Here is a 21307-nt window from a genome sequence, read left to right as displayed (position 1 = left end):
TGATTCTTGCCTAATTCATTCCACTTGCTGGAATATATGATTAAATCAGGTATGCTATCATCACCGTAGTTTATGTTTAACGTTTACGATAGCCAAAACATTCATTTTATTCCTCCCTGTAAAGTTCAAGAGGTTTTTCTGCAAAGGACTGATGTCATTTTCAAGGACATGACTCGATATTGCTGTAGCTGTTTTTAGAAGCTCTTTGTATCCAGTCACTATATTTTTGGATAATGTCCTGATTTTTATTGCTCTGAACCTGATAGCTTGTTCTGTGGCCTCCTGGGTCAGAAGAATCTGAACTTCCCTGGAGAATGTGTGTTGCTCTTGCTCAACCTGGACAACGCTACAGCTCCAAACCAGAGCCCAGAACCTGGAACCAGAGAGGTGTCAAACCCAAGTCTGCTGCCTTGTGGCAAGGGCGTCACCTGGGCAAGGCTGGGATGGCCTGGCTCCTGGAGATCTGCTTCCTTTATTTCTAGCCAATGACAATGATTTAGCCCTTTGTTTTCTATGGCATGCAAAAGTCCATGCTGATTTTTAGTAGTGCTGCTGATTACTTTGTCAAAAAGCTTTGTTCACTGCAGAGCACTAGAGCAACAGTTCTTTAAATAAAAGAAGAAAAGAACATGCTATAGAATTGCTTGCAAGGTCAAGGCATAGGAACAAGAAATTCCTTGCAGCAAGAGGGACACTACTCAAATAATAACTACAAATGAGGCAAATGAAAGATTCACAAAGTCACACAATGTAGCCTATCCTCTTCATGAACATAACACAATTCAACAGCAGTTTCTTAGTTCAATCTAGTTCTTACTATTGCAAGCACATGCAGCTGGGTAATTTCCTGGTGTTTTATAATAAAAATGTACAGTGGAATTAATATCTTCTCCTAATATATTCCAAAAGCCTATGTGTTATTTTTCTTAAATAAGATGTGAACAAGAAAATTTTCCAGGCGATTTAGACAATTAGCTGTAACAGCAAATGTTTCATCATAAATGGAATTTTTACCTCAATTTCCTGGAATGAACTGTTGATCATTGCGATAAGCATGTTCAGTAAGACAATGACCATGGTAACATTATAGACTCCATAAAGGACATAACCAATATTTTCAATAAATTTATGTTTGTAATTGATGACAACTGATTTAACTTCTGAGAGTCCAAATATAGCCCAGAACAATGTCTTGAAACTTTCTTCAACACTAAAAGGAGAAATTGAACACATGCACATGTTACTGAAGAAAGGCTGTATATTCTTATTGTATAAATTGCCAGTTACCATATACAGTATACAAATTTTTCCATTATTATAATGTAGAACTCTACCACAGTGACATTATGCAGAACAAGCAGACTATCTAATTTCACGGGTACAGGCTGTTTCATAATATAAGATTTAGGACTGATGATAAAACCACTTGATTCAGTTTAGGAATTATATATACATTCTCGAAAGAATATTACAATGATTCACTTGTTAACTACTTTAATCTACACGCTACATGCTTGCTGGTACTGTGAATGTAAATAGCAAAAATCATTAACCTGTAAATACTTTGTTTTAATTGCACCATTAGTTCACTTAGTATGAATTATTTCACCATTAATATGACTAACATTCTGAAACTGTGAAGAAGACAGGATGTCTGACTGCAAATCAGCATTTTTGCAAAAATTAGTTGAGTTTTCACCATTCCACAAATCCACTGTAAAGATAAGAAGCCATGGTATGGGGATACTGACTTTTTTTTTTCAGGTTAGTTCATTTAAATACATGTATTTCCTTTTTATCAGTTTATATATATATACACACACATAAATGTAAGTTGAAAACTCTAAGGTACCTTCTCCTAGCTATCTCCACCTGTTTGAAGACATATTTTCTCTTGCTTTGATCAAGAGACCTCAGTTCCCCATCTCCAAAAATGCTGTAGCATTGCAAAGCACATTTTGGATTCTATTGTGTTATTGCTAAGAAAAAAAGGTTAAATGAAACTTTTAATTTGTAGTTCTGAATTTACTTCTCTGCTTACAATATTTTATCAGTATTCCACCTGTGAGCTGTAGTTTTAGGTACTTTATCTGTTGTGTGAATTAATAATACCAAGAATGTAGTAACAAATTTTTCCCTCTTGACCAAATTTGCTTCCTGGATGAGTATACTTCATAACGGCTATAGTTGGAATATCATGACAGCCAGAAATTAAGTGGGCAAGGGCTGCAGAGCATGGGAAAGAACGAGTACCCACTCAAGTGATTTATCTTAAAATCACAGCTAGAAATGAGAGGCATGAGAAACTGATACCAAATAACTCCTGACAGACAGAGTAAATTCAGAATTTCTGTTCTTATGGTGGGAGAAGAAAAAAAGAACAGCCAAGGAAATAGAGTCAAAAAAAAAAAAAGAGGAATATAATTTCTCCTCTCAAGATGGAACGTGTTATTGCCATTGGAAACTATGGAAAGCCAGAGCTTCAAAGACGGATTAGATATTTTTTTTTTACTAGTAAGAATATACAGAGTTGTCTGAATTAAATTACAAATATTTTATAATGTATATCACACTGCAGTGATTAGCCTGCTTCAATTACAGATGACAGTGGCACTTGATGGAGGAACCAGCCTTGCTCGCACACGCTGCAGGGAGCTGCTACGCTGCGCTCTGAAGTGCCGGTGCTGACCACCCTGGCAGGCAGAATGCTGTCCTGCTGGCCCAGGGTCTGACCCAGATTATGTCCCAAAATCCCTGAAGAACCCCGGGAACAAGCCCTGTGCATGGACTGCTATTACAGACTGCACTGCCATGTCACCAGACATACATACAGTGCTGTGTAAGGGGTCTGAGGAACTTCTGTTTTTTCATAAGCCTCCTCCACCTAATGCAGCCCAGGAGTCTGTTGGTCCACTTTGCCACAAGGGTACATTACTGGCTCGTGGTCAACCTGGTGTCCATCAGGACACCTAGCTCCATTTCTGTCAAGCTTCTTTCCAGCCGATCAGCCTCAGCCTGTCCTGGTGCCTGGGGTTCTTCTTCCCAGGGGGCAGTACATGGTGTTTGAACTTCACGAGGTTCCTGTTGGCCCACTTCTCCAACCTGTTGTGGTCCCCTTGAGCAGCATCACAACCAGCTGGCTTATCAGTCACTATTTTTGATCTATACAGGCCTCCTGACCTTTGCTTGATTTCTTGCCCTTTGAGATGGACCAATCTTGAGTGCTGAAAAGGCAATTCTTGAAAATCAATCAACTTCTCTGGACTTCCCTTCTCTTCAGGGCCTTATCCCAGGAGATTCTTCCCAAACAGCTCAAAGTCTGCTCTCCTGAAGTCTGGGGTTGCGGTCCTGCTATTTGCCGTGTTCTCTCTTCTCAGGAACCCAAACTCCACCCTCTTGTGGTCAGCCAAGGCTGCTCCTAACCTTCATATACCCGACCAGTTCTTCCTTGTTTGTGAAAGTCAGGTGTCACAAAGCTCCTCTCCGCATCAGCTCCTTGATCACCTGTGTCAGGAAGTTATTGTCAATGCCTTCCAGAAACCTCCTGGATTGCTTGTGCCCTGCTGGAAGCAGCAGATATCAGGGGGGTTAAAAACCCCCATGAGGACCAGGGCCTGCAAGCGTGAAGCTTCTTCCAGTTGTCTGAAGAAGGTATCATCTACTTTATCTTCCTGATCAGGCATTCCATAGCAGATATCCACTACAACATGACCCATGTTGGTCTGCTCTCTAATCTAGTCCGGTAAGCTCTCCCTGGCTCATCATCTATCCCTAGGCAGAGGTACAGGCATTCCTGCTGCTCTCTCAAGTAAAGGGCAACTACAGCTCACCTTCCCAGCTTGTCTTTCCTGATTTGTCATAGCATTGTTGGGATCAAGAGTTCATCCTCTGATTTCAAATACATCCTTTAAGCACCAGAACAAGAGAACTTTACTACTTAATCCAAGATGAAGAAATTTTTAAGAGATATAAACCTTATTAAACAATTAGTAAACTTAATATATGCAATGCAAACAACCGACTTTCCATAAAATTAGCCCACAATCATTACGGTTTAATCAGCTTTACTTACGTTGTGAATGCTTCATTTTGTTTTGCCCCCAGATAGTAGGAATAGAGATTAAACATGCCTATCATGAAAGCCACAAACACCATAATAAATATCACCATGAACTTGAAGATATCTTTCACAGTTCTGCCGAGCGATATCTGCAGCGGTCCAAAGCTTTCATTAGCTGGTAAGATGTAGGCTATTCTGGAGAAACTTAATACTACTGCAATTGCATACAGGCCTTCAGATATGATCTGAGGATCAGACGGATCCCAGTTTATTCTGGCTAGAAACAAAAGATGAGAATTTTGGTCAGTATTTCAAAGTCCACCTTAGGTTGTTCACTGAAGTACTCTCTTTTGGTTATTAACAATGAACCAGTCAGTGTAAACTGGAACTGAATGTAATGGTGCTATGCAAATTTGGAACAGATAAGATGCAACCTTCATGGGTTTAGGTGTTTTTTTTTCTTTATTGTCCCTTGCATAATGAATTTTCAGCAATTTTTACTCAGAGAAAAATTCTAAGACTTTGTTATCTAAAAGTAAGAAGCAGCTAATTTTTACCCTTTTGAACTTAAAGACACACAGAAAACTGACTTCCTCACTGGGAGCTGTGAATACTTCCAAGTGTGACTACTCAAATGCTGGCAGTACTGGTTGCCCACTACTTCACAGTGCTCAGCAAATGTCTTACACGAAGATGCTGCTAGAAATAAAAGTGAAAGGAAAGAACATACTTGGTTAAAGCTGAAACAGAAGTGGGATACTATTCCATCTACTACGCTAGGGATGTGGAAGCATTTTAGTTTTTTACTTATTTTTCACTCTCTTCTTTTTACATCTTCATCAGAAGTGTAATTTTTAATTAGAAGAAACATGAGTGGGATTCACTATGAAATTAAGATGTCTGCAGATAGCTATCCAACTGGGAGGTATAGTCAGTGCAGCCTAGTGAGCGCCTGGGGCTTGATTCAGACACCTGAACAAAGACATCCATTGCCATTCGAGATGTCCAGGGTATCCAAAGTATTTGTACAGATCTGCAGGAGGTTCTTTTGGAGCAGCACCTTAGCAATTCAAGTGGCACTAATCACTTATGTTTGGCCAACTGAATTGAGCCGGGTAGCGCTAAAACTATTTCACAGCTCCACTGACTGCATTGATTAGATCTCTGTTGATTATAAAGCTGGGCTGTTCCTGCCTGTCTTGTGCTGGGAAACCCAGAACTGGACAAAGTCCTCCAGGTGTGGCCTCACCAGTGCTGAGTAGAAGGAAGGAGGGAAGGATCATCTCCCTCGACCTGCTGGCAACACTTTACCTAATGCAGCCCAGGATACCGTTTGCCTTCTTTGCCACAAGGGACAATACTGGCTCACGTTCAACCTGGTGTCCACCAAGGTATGTTTGCTAGCCTGTGATAAAACCTGTGGCATTAAATATTCACCACTACTATTATCCGTGTTAGCACTATCATACATAGATGTTCTCCAAGCAGACTTCAGCGTACAAGGCTCAACCCTGCTTAAGTGCATAACAAAGCCACAACTCTTGATTGATGTCAACTGTAATTGCCTTGCTAGATGATACAGTATTATACAGCACAAACAAGACTTGTGCTTGTCATAGCCAGAAACTGTGAACATAAACAGTCCCTGTTTGCTAATTCTTCAAGTGGGTGTTACTGAAAACTGAATACTTAACTAGCTGCTTTTATAGCTTATGTGAAATTTGTAACTTTCCAGTAAAACTTATACGACTACAATTTAATGGGTTTCAGAATATATATATTAATTGCTCTGCTTTTTCTACAGCCTGGATAATGAAGAAATGCAACCTTATCAGAAATAGTATTTGAGGCATAGAATAGAGATAGAAACTGACGTCATTCGGTATCTAGAGAAAAATATCTAATAAAGGGAAGAGAGATGTGGTGGCGTTGAGAGTGAACACAAGTAAACAGAGCTTAATTTTTTCTCATTTGAGCAAAAAAGCTTCTAGTCACTTCTCATCTATGCCAAGCAAGTTTATTAACATTTTTATCTCCCTACTGTTAAAGACAGTGGATTAAGAAATATTAAAATAATATAACAGAGTCTCTGAGCAAAGAATATATAAAAGATATACTGGTTACGTTGGCAAAGCAGGTTTAAGAAGTTCCTGCATCTCATGGCTTAGTTCTGCCCCTGCATTACAGTGCATCACATTCGCGGTTGCGCCAACACAAGTGTTTGCAGGATAGCACTGTGTAACTGAACAGACAAAATGACCTGGATCAAAATAACCTTGAAAAGGGGTGGGGTGACAGTGGGGTTATTTTCATCTCAGATCATTTCAGTGCCCGATGTCTAGAACAGTCCCCAGAGATGTATGAGCATAGCCAAGGGAGCTATGATCAACTAGAAGGGATGAGAAAAAGAAGAAGGGGTGGGAATTTCTTAAGCAGTACGTTGTGGAACTAAAGTATTGGAGACATATTAACAGAAAATCAGTTCATCTTGGCCCAAGAAGTAAATCTTAATCGTGTACAATCAACTCACCCAAGGTGTAGTATTTTATGTTGGGCTCCAGTGTTGGACTTGTCAGATCTTTCATATTTGCATCAACAAAGTTCTGGGCTCTGGACGCATGCCAAAAGGCCATAAACCTTGCTATGAATGATGCTGCAAAAATTGCTAACATGCCAAAATCAAGCATATTCCATAACTCAAAAAGGTATTCCTTTGGACCTTGAGACCAAATTTCTTTACATTCAGACCATATCATGCCTGTAGAAGACAGATCAGAGAAAACAGTGTGTTCTTTTATCTTCATATTTGTTTTATTTGATGTTTTATTATGTATAGGATACACTCTTCTTTGCAGTCAAACTTAAAACAATTTTGGTCAGCGGGAGTTCGAACACAAACTAAAATTCTTGAACCTGCCAATTCATATACATTCCAGTATTTCTTTCTCATGTGAGTAATAATAACAATCTTTCATACTGCTTCTTCCTGTACAACTACAAAAGCTTTCAAAGAGAAGAATGGGATGTGACTATTACCATCTGTTATAGACACAGGAAGAGACAGAAAGAGCAGAAATGCTCTAGCGTGATCATACAGCAGTGGCAGAACTAATAGCAGAACTCACATTTTCTTATTTGCAGATTACCCTGGGTACAGTCACTTTTACTGAAATTGCAAATATATGTGACAAATAAGCATGAAAGTAAGAATCAGATCTAATGCTTCTTCAATAGGGCAAAAGTATCTGATTCCTAATTATTCTCCCTTAATAATAAAATAAAGCAGTACAGTATTCGTTTATGCCACCTTTTTATTGAGCAAATCCTTTTGCTTTTCAAGAGAAAATTTATTTAATCATGAACTGCATTTTTAGGAATCTAAAGAGAGTTAATAAAAAACTAAATTGGAATAATGTCACTACTTTTTGCACTTATCAAATTGTCTGAAGGAACTTTTCATGATTTTGAGATGACAAATATAATGTTGATTATAATAATTAAATTCAATGCTACATCTGTATGCACTGAAGCATTTTTTCATAAACCGTCTTATGAATGACACTACAATAAATAAAAATAGATTAAAATAGCAAACTATAACTTTAAATTGGGAAATTATTACTTTTAATAAACTCCTTTATTATCAGATGAAAACACTGATATTTACAGAATATTTAGAAATCTATATGCCATGTTATTCCTATAATACACAATTATATTAATTTATAAACATCTTTATGATGAAATAAATTAAGATTGTCAATGTCTTTCAAAGCTATAAGAATCATTTGGTGTACAAATGGCTCCAATTTCAATCCCAGAGAGCTCATAAACCAAAAATATTTTAAAGGCACAAACCCTTGAATGGAAACAGATTTTACTTAGCTTGAATTTAACTCTCCCGTATTACTGACTAACTAACAACCAGAACCCAGATCCTTAAAATATCTGGGCATCTTACCCCCATTGGAATAAATGGTATTAGACTTGCAAATAAGAATCGGACAGCTAAAATATTTTTGAGGGTGTGTGCTCAAGTTCTGATGCTGAATAGTACTGCATCACTGAATTGAATGGGTCAGCTCAGAGTACTATTCATAGTGTTCACTTCATCCCTATGTTGTCCCCCGGCCGCCATCAGAGCTGTGTGCGCAGTGCGTGTGCTCCGGACACCCGGACATGCCGGCCCGGCCCCGCCGCACCATTTATTACTAAAAATATAAAAAAAGCCAAAAAAATTCCAAAAATCCTAAAAACCTTAAAAAAATAATAATAATCCTCCCTTCTTCCATCTCCCGTCAACCTTCTGCAAACGGCCGGTTTGATATAAAAATGTTCAGGGTTCCATATCCTTCTTCTCTTTCATCAAGAATGCATTCAGCTATACACTATTAATTCTGCAGGCATACTTGCAAAATAAGAGAATCTTAGCTGAAAAAGACAATCGGACACAAAAAAACTTGGCCCACAATGATGAAATTCTTCCCCTTGGGAGTTAACACAGCCTGACTCAAACACAACCCAGAAAACTGGTAGGCATTTTCCTTTGATATTCATAAAACTGAATTTATTCATATTCAGATGATGCAGATTTCACCTAAGTCCTTAACCAGAATGTTTGTGATTAACCAGGAACATGTGAATCCTGCTGACATCAAATAAGCAACATGAGGCCAATGTGGGAATGCAGTCAGTTGAATAAACTCCCTTTGTTGCAATTTCACATAACATTTATAACAAAGGATTAAATTGGGTCCAGCTTCACTGAAATCATAGCAAGGCAAATTTAAACGAAAATTAATCTTTACCTATTACCCAAGAAATAATGAGCATCTCCATCCATGAGAAACAGGATGTTTTCATCCTAAATAGCTGTTTTACATTGCCTGTTGTTTCATTAGGTCGGAGTTTGGTGCCATCAAATCTGTCAGCTGCATTCATGACAAGTAGACCAAGAAAAATGGTGAAAGAGGCTGCATGGGCTACAAACTTCATAAATGGTCCACGCATTATCCTCCCCAGCTGCAACAGAGGATATGAAGCACAAGGACATTGCATTGCCTTTTTGCAAAATGAAAATGTATAAAAAGAACAGCAACACAGAGAAATATATAACACACAGGAACAAATATTTGGAAAAAGTTGAATACTATGTCACCACTCTGACAGTCACCTTTAAAAGTTTCTACTTATTTGCTATTTTCAGAGGGATAATCTATCAGTTTCACCATATATGTATTTCTAACTCAGTGTTTTGAAATAATTCTGTAACTTTTGGGTGGCATCTATGTCTATTATGGGTAATCAAGAGAAAAATTTGTTATAGTTGTTGAATTTCGTACATGCTAGTCATCTTTATGAGGCAACAAAGAAAACAAAATTTTGACACTTACTAAAAGCATTAATTGATCACCAGGAGTGAATTATGACTAAAGAATTCTGTTTCCTGACTGATGTGATACTCAATTTAGCACAGTTGTTGTGCAGTTTTCCCAACTTTATAACTTTATTTTAGAAAGAAAATAAGTTGGGAAAACTCTATAACTTTATTTTAGAAAGAAAATGAGTTATAAAGTTATAAAGGTTATAGAGTTCTGTAATGTCTCAATTTCCTTCCTGACTCCTTTAATGCAAATTTCCTCAATTTTGTCATGATTAAGAACAACTTTAAAATGGTTTAGTGCAACACTAAAAAAACCTAAAAGTTCCACACTAACTCACACAAGGCTGAGCTTTTAGCAATTATTTACTTTATTTTTGAGAATGCCTGTGTTAATAGTAAAAGTCTCAGCTTGTTCACTTAGTCGGCAGCTGCAGAAAAATATTTTTTTATTTTAGATGAAGTATCTGTATCTGACAAAAATCCCTTGGAAAGAATTGAAAGCAAGTGTCAGGGATCTCAGCTGAAACATATCACAATCTGGGGTCTGGAAAGGGAGGGGAAAGCAGAAAGAGACGTTATTTGTATTGGTATTTTTGCTATGCTTGTTTCAATTATCAAATTCAGAATTTTGCTGTCCTTACAGTCAGCTTTTACACATAGAATAAGAGGATGCAGCTGAGGATGTGATGGTAAGGTCTCAAAGACAGATAACATTAAGAAAACTAGAAAAATATAAAAATAAAATTTTTATTCCTTGTTAAAGGAACACTGTCAATGTTAGCAGGCACAAAATTTGATCTTCTTCCTCCTTTATATTATTTTGCGAATACATGCCATTCATTAATGATTTTCAATAAAATTAATTTATCTTTTAGTAAACCAAATATTCTGTCAGCCTCATGAGATGAAGTTCAACAACCAATTATTTTGCATGAACTACAGAGAACAGGTAATCGTCATGGGAAAAGATTTTATTTCAAGCTAGGAAAGAACGGTCATAAACGACAGACAATAAAGCAGAGCTTAATAAAGCACCTTGACAGTGTCCTTTTAAATGCATTATCCTTCTGTTCACAAATGATGATGGGTTAGGAGACAGATGCCAGAAAGAAACATAGACAGAAAATAAGAAAAAATACTGAAGGAGGTAATGTTAATATATCCCTTGATCAAAAGATAGAAAATGTAAACGACTAACCTACTAGTGCCCCCTCTCCCACCCATTCAAAAGAGACAGAAAAGTATTTTGAGTATTAAAGTATTAAAAGAGACAGAAAAGTCTGCAAAAAAGTCGGGGCGATCCCAAGCAGAAATACTGGCTGGGTAGGGAATGGATTGAGAGCAGCCCTGAGGAGAAGGACTTGGGGGTGTTGGTTGCTGAGAAGCTCAACATGACCCGGTCTATATCTTCTCCATAAAGAGATTTTGAATTTTAAAAGTGTAATTTCAAGATTTATTGTATCACAGTTATATGGAAATGTCATAATAACTTTCAGCATTTGTGTAGTAAGGTCAACAGTAGTCAGTCCCTGCTTCCAGGGAAATTTTACTATATATACGTAAAAAATAGAATCATAGAATGGTTAGAATTGGAAGGGACCTTGAAGATCATCTAGTTCCAACCCCCCTGCCATGGGCAGGGACACCTCCCATTAGACCAGGTTACTCAATGCCCCATCCAACCTGGCCCCATCCAACCTGGCCTTCCACTTCCACAGATGGGCCTCCACAACTTCCCTGGGCAATGCGTTCCAGTGTCTCACCAACCTCATATGAAAATTTCTTCCTAATATCTCATCTAAATCTCCCCTCTTCCAGTTTGAAGCCATTACCCTTTGTCCTATCACTACATGCCCTTGTAAAAGTCCCTCTCCAGCTTTCTTGCAGGTGCCCTTCAGATACTGAAAGGCTGCTATAAGGTCTCCTCAACCCCAGCTCTCTCAGCCTGTCTTCATAGGAGACGTGCTCCCGCCCTCTGATCGTTTTTGTCTCCTCTGGACCCGCTCCAACAGGTCCATATCTTTCCTGTGCTGAGGGCTCCAGAGCTGGATGCAGTACTCCAGGTGAGTTCTCGCCAGAGCAGAGGGGCAGAATCACCTCCCTCGACCTGCTGGCCACACTTCTTTTGATGCTGCCCCAGATACAGTTGGCCTTCTGGGCTGCGAGCACACATTGCCAAGTCATGTTGAGCTTCTGTCATGCAATAAAATAGCATTCTAGAAGTTTTGGGTTAATTATGTCAGTATTTAACACTGAATTACCAATTAGAAATGCAGAGCAAACAGTTCACAAAACTTTGAAGAGCCTCTATGTGGATTGCTGGCTGAAACTCAAATAAGAGGCAATCTAATTCCTTTCAGCATCTGGAACTAGTGAATTCTGCCAAATCCATAGGACTTTGTCCACATATTGCTATGGAATTTCTTCCAGATCCGAAACTCTCAATTCAGTACCTCTGGTCCAAGATCAAATTAACTTTTTCCTGACTATACTGGTAACTGACTGAGATGTTGCAAATATCATAAAGACATTTTTGCCTTTCTCAGAGCTGTGGCAAGAGAATATAAAGGTATGTGTCTTTATGATATGTGCAGCAGAATAACTGCACTGCAAGCTGTTATTTTTACCACAAATACTCTGAGTATTTTCTTGCTCTTCTGTGACTGTGCCCTATCATGCCAAACCTGGAAAAAGAATGGGTTCTTTATCTCCACAGAAGGAGAAGAGATTTATAAAATTCCATCAATTCATACACAGATCGGACTCTGTTGATACAGATCATGTTCTGTATTGGAGCCATCCTATCCTGAAATTAAACAGTGAACAATTTTGTCTTCAAAAGACAGAATAATCAAATTTTGAAGTATGAGCACAAGGTAAGAAATGGCAACTGGTGAAAAAGGTGGATTAGGTTTTACTTTTGCAGAATATAATGAAACAAAAACGTATAAATCACACGTTGAGATGATTAAATAGTGACATAGTGACAGAGGAAGTGAAACCTTAAAGGATGTTGTCCCTCGAACCTTGACTTTAAAAAGCTACTCTGAAATAGCTTTTTCAGAATGTACAATGGTTCAAAATTACTTTAAGATCCAATAAATCACTGAAAAAGGAAAATGACAAATAGATATGTCACTGCTATAGTTGAAAACCAATTACTGAAGTATGTTGAATCTCAAGGCGTGTTTTAAGACAAAAGTATTCATAAAAATCCTAGTCACTATACAGAAAAGTGAAAATGATATAACTGATTTTTATTGTCCAGAATGAAAGAAATGAAAAATAGGGCAAAACAAAATAGTCCCATCTTTTTCCTCTCAGAGAACAATATAAAAAAAAAATCCACAAAGACCTCAGTCCTCTCTTTCAACCTTCCTCTTCCCCTGGAATCATTGTATGTGCACAGGATTCAACCTGCTAAAATCACGGATGTTATACTGTAACCTGTTGAATAATCCTTATAGCACTCCACTTGTTCCCTTTCGCATACTGTCAAGGGAGATTTTCCACCTGTGTTCATTTAAAATGGATAGTGCTCAACTAAAATAGAGATTCAACACAAAGTTGAGAACAACACAGAGAGGTTAGATATTTTAACCCATGTTCAGTGGAAAGGCTTTCCACACTATAGATCATCCAAAAGAGATAGAGTGGTAGCACCCAAATCCAGACAGTGCATTATAAATGGATGCAGGGGAGGCTGCGTGACTGCTGTAAAACCCCCATGAAATATAATGAGTATTAGCACTGTCTTGACAAGCCAATACAGTTCACTTTGACTTCTAGAAAACTGACGATTGATTTAATTTCTGGCATTCATATTTCAGCAACTTTTATCTATTAATTTTTAATCATGAAAAATAAAATTGCCTTTGAAGTAATCGGAATCAACCCATGGCTTGGACTTAGTCTAGCTCTGAATCAATGGGAAATGAGGATCCTCTGCATCTGCCTACTGAGGCAACAACTAAATGAGGAATAGTTTGACTCATTGTTTCTAAAATACAATTTCTACAAGGCAACTCTTGCTCAACCATTGTAATTTAATTTAATATACATTGCATTTAACACAATACATACATCTGTCTTAATTACATTTGTCAGAACTGGCAATCTTGCAGCCATTCCATTCTAACTCAGCTTCAAAATAACACGTTTCTGAAGTATTATTTAAGCATGTCAGTAATTTATACTCATACTTCATCTTTGCCAGACAGGAATCTACATACAGATGTTACAGGAGTTCATAAAAGGCCAATACAAGATTTCACAGACTGACCTTACTGCAAGGAGCAATCCAGTAAGCCATTGAAAGGAACGGCAGTCCTACTGCAACAGCAAGAACAACCAGAAACTTCACTGCCATGGTCTGCTGCCGTAAACCCGACAAATTCTCATACCAGATCGAGAGAAGTTGTTGCTGGCAGTTTGGATGTGCTACAAACTGTAACAAAGAAAAGGAGCACAAAATTAATATCGCTATCAGAGTATCTTTTATTAAAATAACACCTACATGAAGCGCATTAAGAATGCTGGAATAGCAACTACTGAGCTCATATTCAAAGGAGCAAAAACAAGGGTATAAAAAAAGGTTTTTTGATGAGCATAATCTCCCAGCATGCAGGCATGTTGTTATCAGCAACAATAAATCCTTTAATTAAAAAAAAAATGTTATTTTATTGACATTGTGTTCCATCATAAACTATTAAATTCCATCTAAGGGTAATCAAACATAAACTTTACCTGGGCAAACTCTCCTTGTTTCTGACATCTATAATTTTCATGTTACCACTTCAGAAATTCCAAAACTTTAGGTCTTTTTGCTCTGCCAAGGATGCTAGGTAGTCTTTAGTTTTGAAAGAAAGAATATGCCATATTTTCACATGCTAACATTGAAACCACCATTTTTTTTTCAGCTGGTACAAGCAAACAGCTGTCACTTTTGCAGGAAATCAGCTAAGGAATATTTAGTTCTGGAATCTTTTGGACAAACTGCAAAACTGAGAAGTTTCACCTATAATAACCCACTTTTCCGTCAAAACTTCTGGGAAGCATAAGAAGCTTCTTACAAAGGAAGGTATTAATAAACAGCAGATTCTTGTGTACCATAAATTTTTAAGTCTGGACCTGGAAATACAATTAAAAAATTAACCTAATCTGGTGTTTTTTTTCTCAAATAGGTCTCTATATTTAAAGGATGACTGGCTGAAGGTGCAAGAAAGGTCTTTATTCGGGCAAGAGAAAGTGTTGAAAGAAAGTTCAGATTCAAGGAAGGATTAAGGCTCAAATGCTACGAAGGACAGGGTCAATGTGATGTCTTCTCTTCAAGAGTTGTTTCAGCTCTCTTTACTAAAGCGTACCTTGCCAAGTGTTTTGCAGGTTTGTGTTCATATGCCAGTAGGTGGTCTTCAGTCAAAATTGTTTTATTCTTTTCTTCCCTTCATGAACATATAAATACTCCTCACATATTATCATGGTTTCAGCTGGGATGGAGTTGACTTTCTTACTAGTAGCTGTCATAGTGCTACGTTTTGGGTTTGGAATGGGAATACTGTTGATAGCGCGCTAATGTTTTTGGTTCTTGCTCAGCAGTCGAGACCTTTTCTGCTCCTCACACTGCCACACCAGTGAGTAGACTGGGAGTGCACAAAAGACTGGGAGGAGCCACAGCCGGGACAGCTGACCCCAACCAACCAAAGGGATATTCCATACCATACAATGTCATGCTCAGCATATAAAGCTGGGAGAAGAAGGAGGAAGGAGGGGATGTTTGGAGTTATGTCATTTGTCTTCCCAAGAAACCATTACACGTGATGGAGCCCTGCGTTCCTGGAGATGGCTGAACACCTGCCTGCCCATGGGGAGGAGTGAATGAATTCCTTATTTTCCTTTGCTTACCTGTGTGGCTTTTGCTTTACTTATTAAATTGTCTTTATCTCAACCCACAAGTTTTTCCTCGCTTTTACTCTTCTGATTCTCTTCCCGTCCTGCCGTGGGGGGAGTGAGCGAGCGGCTCCTGGTTGCCAGCTGGGGTTAAACCACGACACATATAAATATTTTGGGTGTTCCCCAGAGATGTGAATTCAATTTTTGTAAAAAATCTGCAACGCTGCCCTGATAAATTAGATCTGTATATTCAGTCCATATTGGATTTTTAAGAGTCCCAATTCCCTATCTATTTTAATTTTGTTAAAATAAGATATTGTTTATTTTCACAGCGGTGATCTGATGCATTTCATTACAGTTTTATCAAAGGCACTGCTGCTCAGTCAGGAGATAGCTCTATGTTAGGGTAACCTGCTTTCGAAGCATACTCCTGAGCTGTATCTTCTTGATCTTCGGCTGTACAAACTTCATCACACAAATCATTTCATCCTGGTTCACACACACATCACCTAGAACTTCACAATGTATATTATCCAAGCGAAGTTTTCTGGGTAATTCAGGGGTCTTGGTGCGGCTACTAACTCAGCTGGTTTCACTGAGTACTCTTCAGCTGCAGACCAGTGTATTAAACTGACAGTAGACATGAAGGTAAGCCAAAGAAGGGACGATAACTCCTGTATGCGACACTGCCTGGCGTCTGCTGTTCTTCATAAGTGAGAACCACGGTACTATTACTCCTAGCTTGTGTCTCTGATCCTCTATAGAGACAAATACATGTTTTTTGAGAGACACACAATTTCACTAAGTTTTCTCACCTTTCTGAGTAAGACACAACAGCTTGACAAAAATGTCTATCAGTATTTGTTACCAAGCGGTGCACAGGACTGCTGTGCTATCCTCTGCTTTTTATTAAATCTTTTATTTTTCCAGGCTGCAGAAGCAGTGCAAATTTCTTCCATCCTTTTTTTTAAAACAGATTAAAACTAAAACCAAGTAAATACTACAAATTTTGCACATAGCTACACACGTTTTAGTGCCATTTGCTCTCATACTCACTGTGACGAGCATCGACCCTGAATATCTGCTCCTTGTTTATATTGCAAGCTACGTGAGGCAAGATTCTTCTGTTAGTAAAATACATTGTGCAGAAGGGTTCAAATGTTCATTTAAGTGTCATAGCCTACAAAAACATAAACATTTAATAATAGCACAATTTAATACCACTATCATGACATGTCTGTTTGACCAACATAACTGCTTACTTTTTTGACTTCATACTTAATGGCGAGTTTTAAGCGGCTAAGGCTGGGGCGACCATGTTCTCCATTATTATGGCTCATCTCTACATCACCATTCAAAATAGCTTCCACTTCTTCTGTATTTCTGCACAAATCAAGGAGTCCCACTACAAAATCTTTGCATTGCATAGACAATTTCTTGTAATCATTCTAGAAAAGAAAAGAAGAAAGAAGACACCTCACTGTTTAGACCTAATACGAGAGAAATAGTTCTACATCCCAGCTGCACATCTGTGAGCATCAACAGTTTGTTTGCATCTTGTCATCTTTTTTTTTTTCTGGTAGATGATTAACTTTGTTATCAGGCATCTACTTCCCCTGAATGTTCAAAGAGTAGGATTTGTCTCACCTTGGTTACCTTGGACTTCTACATTATCAATTTTTATAGGTAAGTTCCTTCTCTAGATTTCCTTTAAAGCCAACCAAAAGTGAAAAAAAAACCCACTTTCAGAAATATTGTATGACACATTTTAATGAATATTTCAAGTTGAGATGAATAGCACAGGGAAAATTTTTCTATTCACTGACTGTCACAGAAGTCTAGATAACTAGTTCAGATATAGAAAGTTACACTGTAGAGACCTCAATTGGACAAGATGAGTATCCTACAGAGAACACATCTAAAAACCTTCCCAACCTTCCTGAGAATTATATAAATACATTGAATTTTCTCAGGCTTTGAATTATTCTTGTAAATCTTATTTTTCTCATTTTCCAACATCGCTTTTAGCTTGCAAACACAAGATTTGATTGCTGTTTTCCAGCAACAGTGTCAGTGGTGCTACAGATAGCATGGTGATGCCACATCTCTAACTTCGACTCAGTGCTCTCTAGCTCAAATATCTCATGAGGGACTTCACCGTGTAAGCCAAAATGTTGCTCTACAACTGCAGGTTCAGTTGCTTACTGTTTTATCTACCAAATATTCTTCTCAGTCACTGTTACCCAAAAGGCACAAGTCAAAACAGAAAACAATAATTTTTATCATTGCAAACCACACTCCTTACTTCCAGCTGTGTTTGGGTCATAAAAGATGAATATGACTACACAGATAGGGAGTTAGATGGATATATAGATGTATATGTAAAGCTAAAAAACACATATAGGTATGTTGCCCCTGGCCTACATCTTACAAGACATTTACTCATACACATGTCAACAACTTCTGATATTTTTGTGATCTCTGCTAATTTTAATGTCTTTAAAAGATGAAATTACTGTAGATTTTTTCCCAAACAAAAGAATGAATAAAATTCAACCGTCCAACACCATGCAGTATTGCTCACGTAGTCTCTATTTCATGTTCATAGTAACTTTCTATGAATGCTTTTATTACAGTGACACATTTCCCCTTCTTCTGGTCTGTTCTTCATAGCATTCCCCCTCCTCCCACTCTTAGTCTCTGTTGAGTTCCTTCTTTTTAATTACTTCCTTCACACTAATTGCCATCTAACACACACCCTGGAAGAGAAACCATTATTTTGCGTATACAGAATACCCTAATTTGTTTGCCAAGGGTGTACTTCATGCATGTTTGTTCTTTACTACCCACACCACCACAATACCAGTTTATTACTTGGATACATTAAAAGACTGCATCCAAGTTTTACATTTCATAGTACTTAGATGGATGCAAACATTCATATACACATAGTTATAGACACTATTGTATGTCTACATAAAACTGCCAGTGATTTATTTTTTAATAATGTAATGTAAGCCAGATAGCTCAGATCTGTCATAAAAGAGAAAGGAACTTTAATATAATTTCTCTACAAAGACAACAGAAGCGAAATACTAAAACTAACCATTTCATGACATGCTGTATTTTATTATTGTATTATTTATTTTCCCTCTTTTCAGAGGAATAACAATAGAGATTAACCAAAATCCTGACTTCTTGGCACTACAGAAAGACATTTTTAAGAGTAATAAATCACCTTCTGTTTGGCTTTCACTTTTGTAGCAGCAGTTAAGATAAGATTCAGCATTCTATCATTTTAATCCATAAATGTCCTCTTCGGAATTAAAGGAAGAGGAGCCAATTGAGATTCAGACAAAGCGAAATCATAGAGGCTACGAACCCTTGTACAATTAGGTACCATGAACTGTTCCAAACTGATATCTGACCCTTGAACATCAAATGAAAAAAGGAGTATTTTTCAATAAATTTAGGACAAAATAATTTGGCCTTCATAAAGAACTATTACAAAATATTTTAATCTATTTGTAATACATTGGTACGTGCATATTTTCCGGTGGGACATATACACATATATATATATACACACATGCACACTCAAACACATTCTTCATCAGTATTTTCCAGCTCTGGTGACTGAGACATGACATGGATTTTCAAAACAGAGTGTGAGGATACCATTATTCCATGGTGGAGTCAAATGCCTTTGGGTAGTCTCAAAACAAAAATCATACAATGACTTATTCTAATGAAGAATTATTTTTTTTTCTGAGTGCAGTCCTATTTACCAAAATGAATACTGAATGAGTACTTTTAAAACTAGCCAGATACCCCCATTCACACTTTGCAGAATTATCCCTTCTGAATTTAGGTTTGTACATGATATCACAATATATATTAGCACCCAGTAAATTCACGTATAAACTGCATCAGTTTATTTTCTCATTTGCAAATGCAATAAAACAGCTTCCCCTCCTGTGAACCACCGCTGCAGCTGTGATCAGTGGTGGTAGCTGAGCTGACGTCTCCTCCGCGGTCAGGTTACAGTGAACGAGCTACGGGGAATCGCGCGGTGCCCAGCATCACCGCCTCCGCCCCAGCACGGGGCGGCTGTAACACAGCACAGACAGCTGTGGGCAACGCACCTCCCTGCCCGAGTTCACAGTTTGTTGGCTTCCCTCATGAAGATTTTATCCTCTTAGGGACGGTTATGAAGGCCAGATGGGATGATAATGTTTTAAACTGCTATGGGAATATTTGTCAGGGTCTGAACACAGAGAAGGTAACGCTAGCTGGGGAACTTTGTTTCTAAGAAATCGAGTGTGTTCACTTGCAGAGACTACTGCATGGGCCATCTTTTGCCCCTCGTCTCCTTGGTCCACTAAAATGTGTAGTGACAGCAAAAACGACTAATACACTTTTCTTGCCATCTCAGTGTCATCACACGTGCACAGAAACTTCGCCCTCCCCTGAGTCTCACATGTCTCTCACCATTAATGGGAGCCAAGGGAATGCGGCAATTTTTTTGGCTTAACTTATTTTTGAAAATGGCCACAGGCACATGGATAATTCCACAAGTTCTCCTTTACTGCAAATTGTAAACGTAATGAATTAAAAAAGCAATCCTTAATTCTGCAATAAAGTACGTGTGTGGTTTATTTTACACGTGTCACAACGTTGGTTGAGGGCTCCTCAGCAGCTTAGGAAAAACCCAATTTTGCCAAATTTTTCCACACCAAGGTTGAGGGGACAGTGCTGGCTGCTCCCACCCAGCAAAAGGAAGGTGATGATTTGGGGTGAGCGCTGCAGGGGATGAGGAACCAGGGGAACAAGATGCTGGTGGCGGAGGAAAGACAGGAGGGGTGGGGGTGACAGTGGCTGCTGCAGAAAGGGGGGTCCTGCCCTTCATGGCAGGAGCAGCCGCAGACTGTCTTGATGCTCCAGGTAAGGGAGGAAGCAGGCCATGGTCACTCTGAAAAACTCAGCTGACCATGACTTGCCTGACCTCTGACCATGTCAGCAGCAGAGCATGGCCAGGAGAGCATCACCACAGCCATTTCTCCCAGAATAAACTGGCCTTCCCCACATGGCCTCCTGTGACCGGTCACAGGCTCCTGCTGTCCCTCATACTGTGCCCGGGACGAAAACACTCCCGGGGCACAGGCTGACACTGAGCCCCACAGTTAAGATGGAGCAGCGCTCCAGACCAGGTCCTGGTCCTGCTTAGTGAACTGTAGAGGCCAAGAGCAGAAACAGAGGTACTGCTATATGAGGATTCAGGATTTCAAAGTGCCTTGTGAATGTAAGGGGGACCTGAATGTTGGATTTAGGCATCTAAATAGGTAGATAAACACATTATTCCCCTTACAAAGGTGTCCCCTACTCCTTCGGTGCCTCAGTTCTTCTCTAAAAGGTGATCTTAACTTTCCTCTGAGAGCTGAAAGTGCCCATAATGAAGACTGGGACCTGATTCTATAGTGGGGTTGTATAAATGAAAACAAACAGAAAATAAGTCTTTGAGATGATAAATTGAATTTTGCTTCTAATCAGAAAAGCAAACTCAGATGGCCTTATTAGGGGTATTAACTTACAACAAACAGTAACATATCCACGTTTATTTTAAAAATACATTTTTCCACTCCATCACTTTAAACTATAAACCAGTCTTTTGCCATTATAGCTGCAGAGGACTTTGTACTAAATGCAAAACTTATCCATTTTGAATGGCACTGGGCCACAGCTGTCCCTCTCAAAACTCCAGGCCACATCTCTGCAGGATAACATTTGTCAGATATCATCTGCATCCTTATGGACATAGTAGAGATATTAGCTCTAGGGTGGGAAAACAGTTTAGATGACAGAAAATATAAGGACAATCCCCCAAAATAAAAATATTCTATATAGTATCAAACCTTGTAAAGCTGCACACTTAGCCATGCCATAAAAAGCTAAATTTAGTGGCGTACAGAAAATCC

The 21307-nt window shown here is 38.5% G+C and overlaps 1 protein-coding gene across 1 annotated transcript in view; it reads right to left on the bottom strand.

Annotated features, from left to right (window-relative positions):
* TRPC6 (transient receptor potential cation channel subfamily C member 6) overlaps nucleotides 1–21307 on the bottom strand; it is a 111620-nt gene that overhangs the window by 15040 nt on the left and 75273 nt on the right. The window contains exons 3-8 of the mRNA XM_082481999.1: nucleotides 16595–16780; nucleotides 13726–13890; nucleotides 8869–9082; nucleotides 6591–6818; nucleotides 4073–4337; nucleotides 1015–1210 (exon numbers count right to left, since the gene is read on the bottom strand). Of these exons, the coding sequence (XP_082338125.1) occupies nucleotides 1015–1210; nucleotides 4073–4337; nucleotides 6591–6818; nucleotides 8869–9082; nucleotides 13726–13890; nucleotides 16595–16780 (1254 nt within the window). The remainder of the gene's footprint in view (nucleotides 1–1014; nucleotides 1211–4072; nucleotides 4338–6590; nucleotides 6819–8868; nucleotides 9083–13725; nucleotides 13891–16594; nucleotides 16781–21307) is intronic.

This window comes from Vanellus vanellus (assembly GCF_965231255.1).
Source record: "Vanellus vanellus genome assembly, chromosome: 1".
Taxonomy (NCBI): domain Eukaryota; kingdom Metazoa; phylum Chordata; class Aves; order Charadriiformes; family Charadriidae; genus Vanellus; species Vanellus vanellus.
This window is presented reverse-complemented; position numbering and strand designations above follow the sequence as displayed.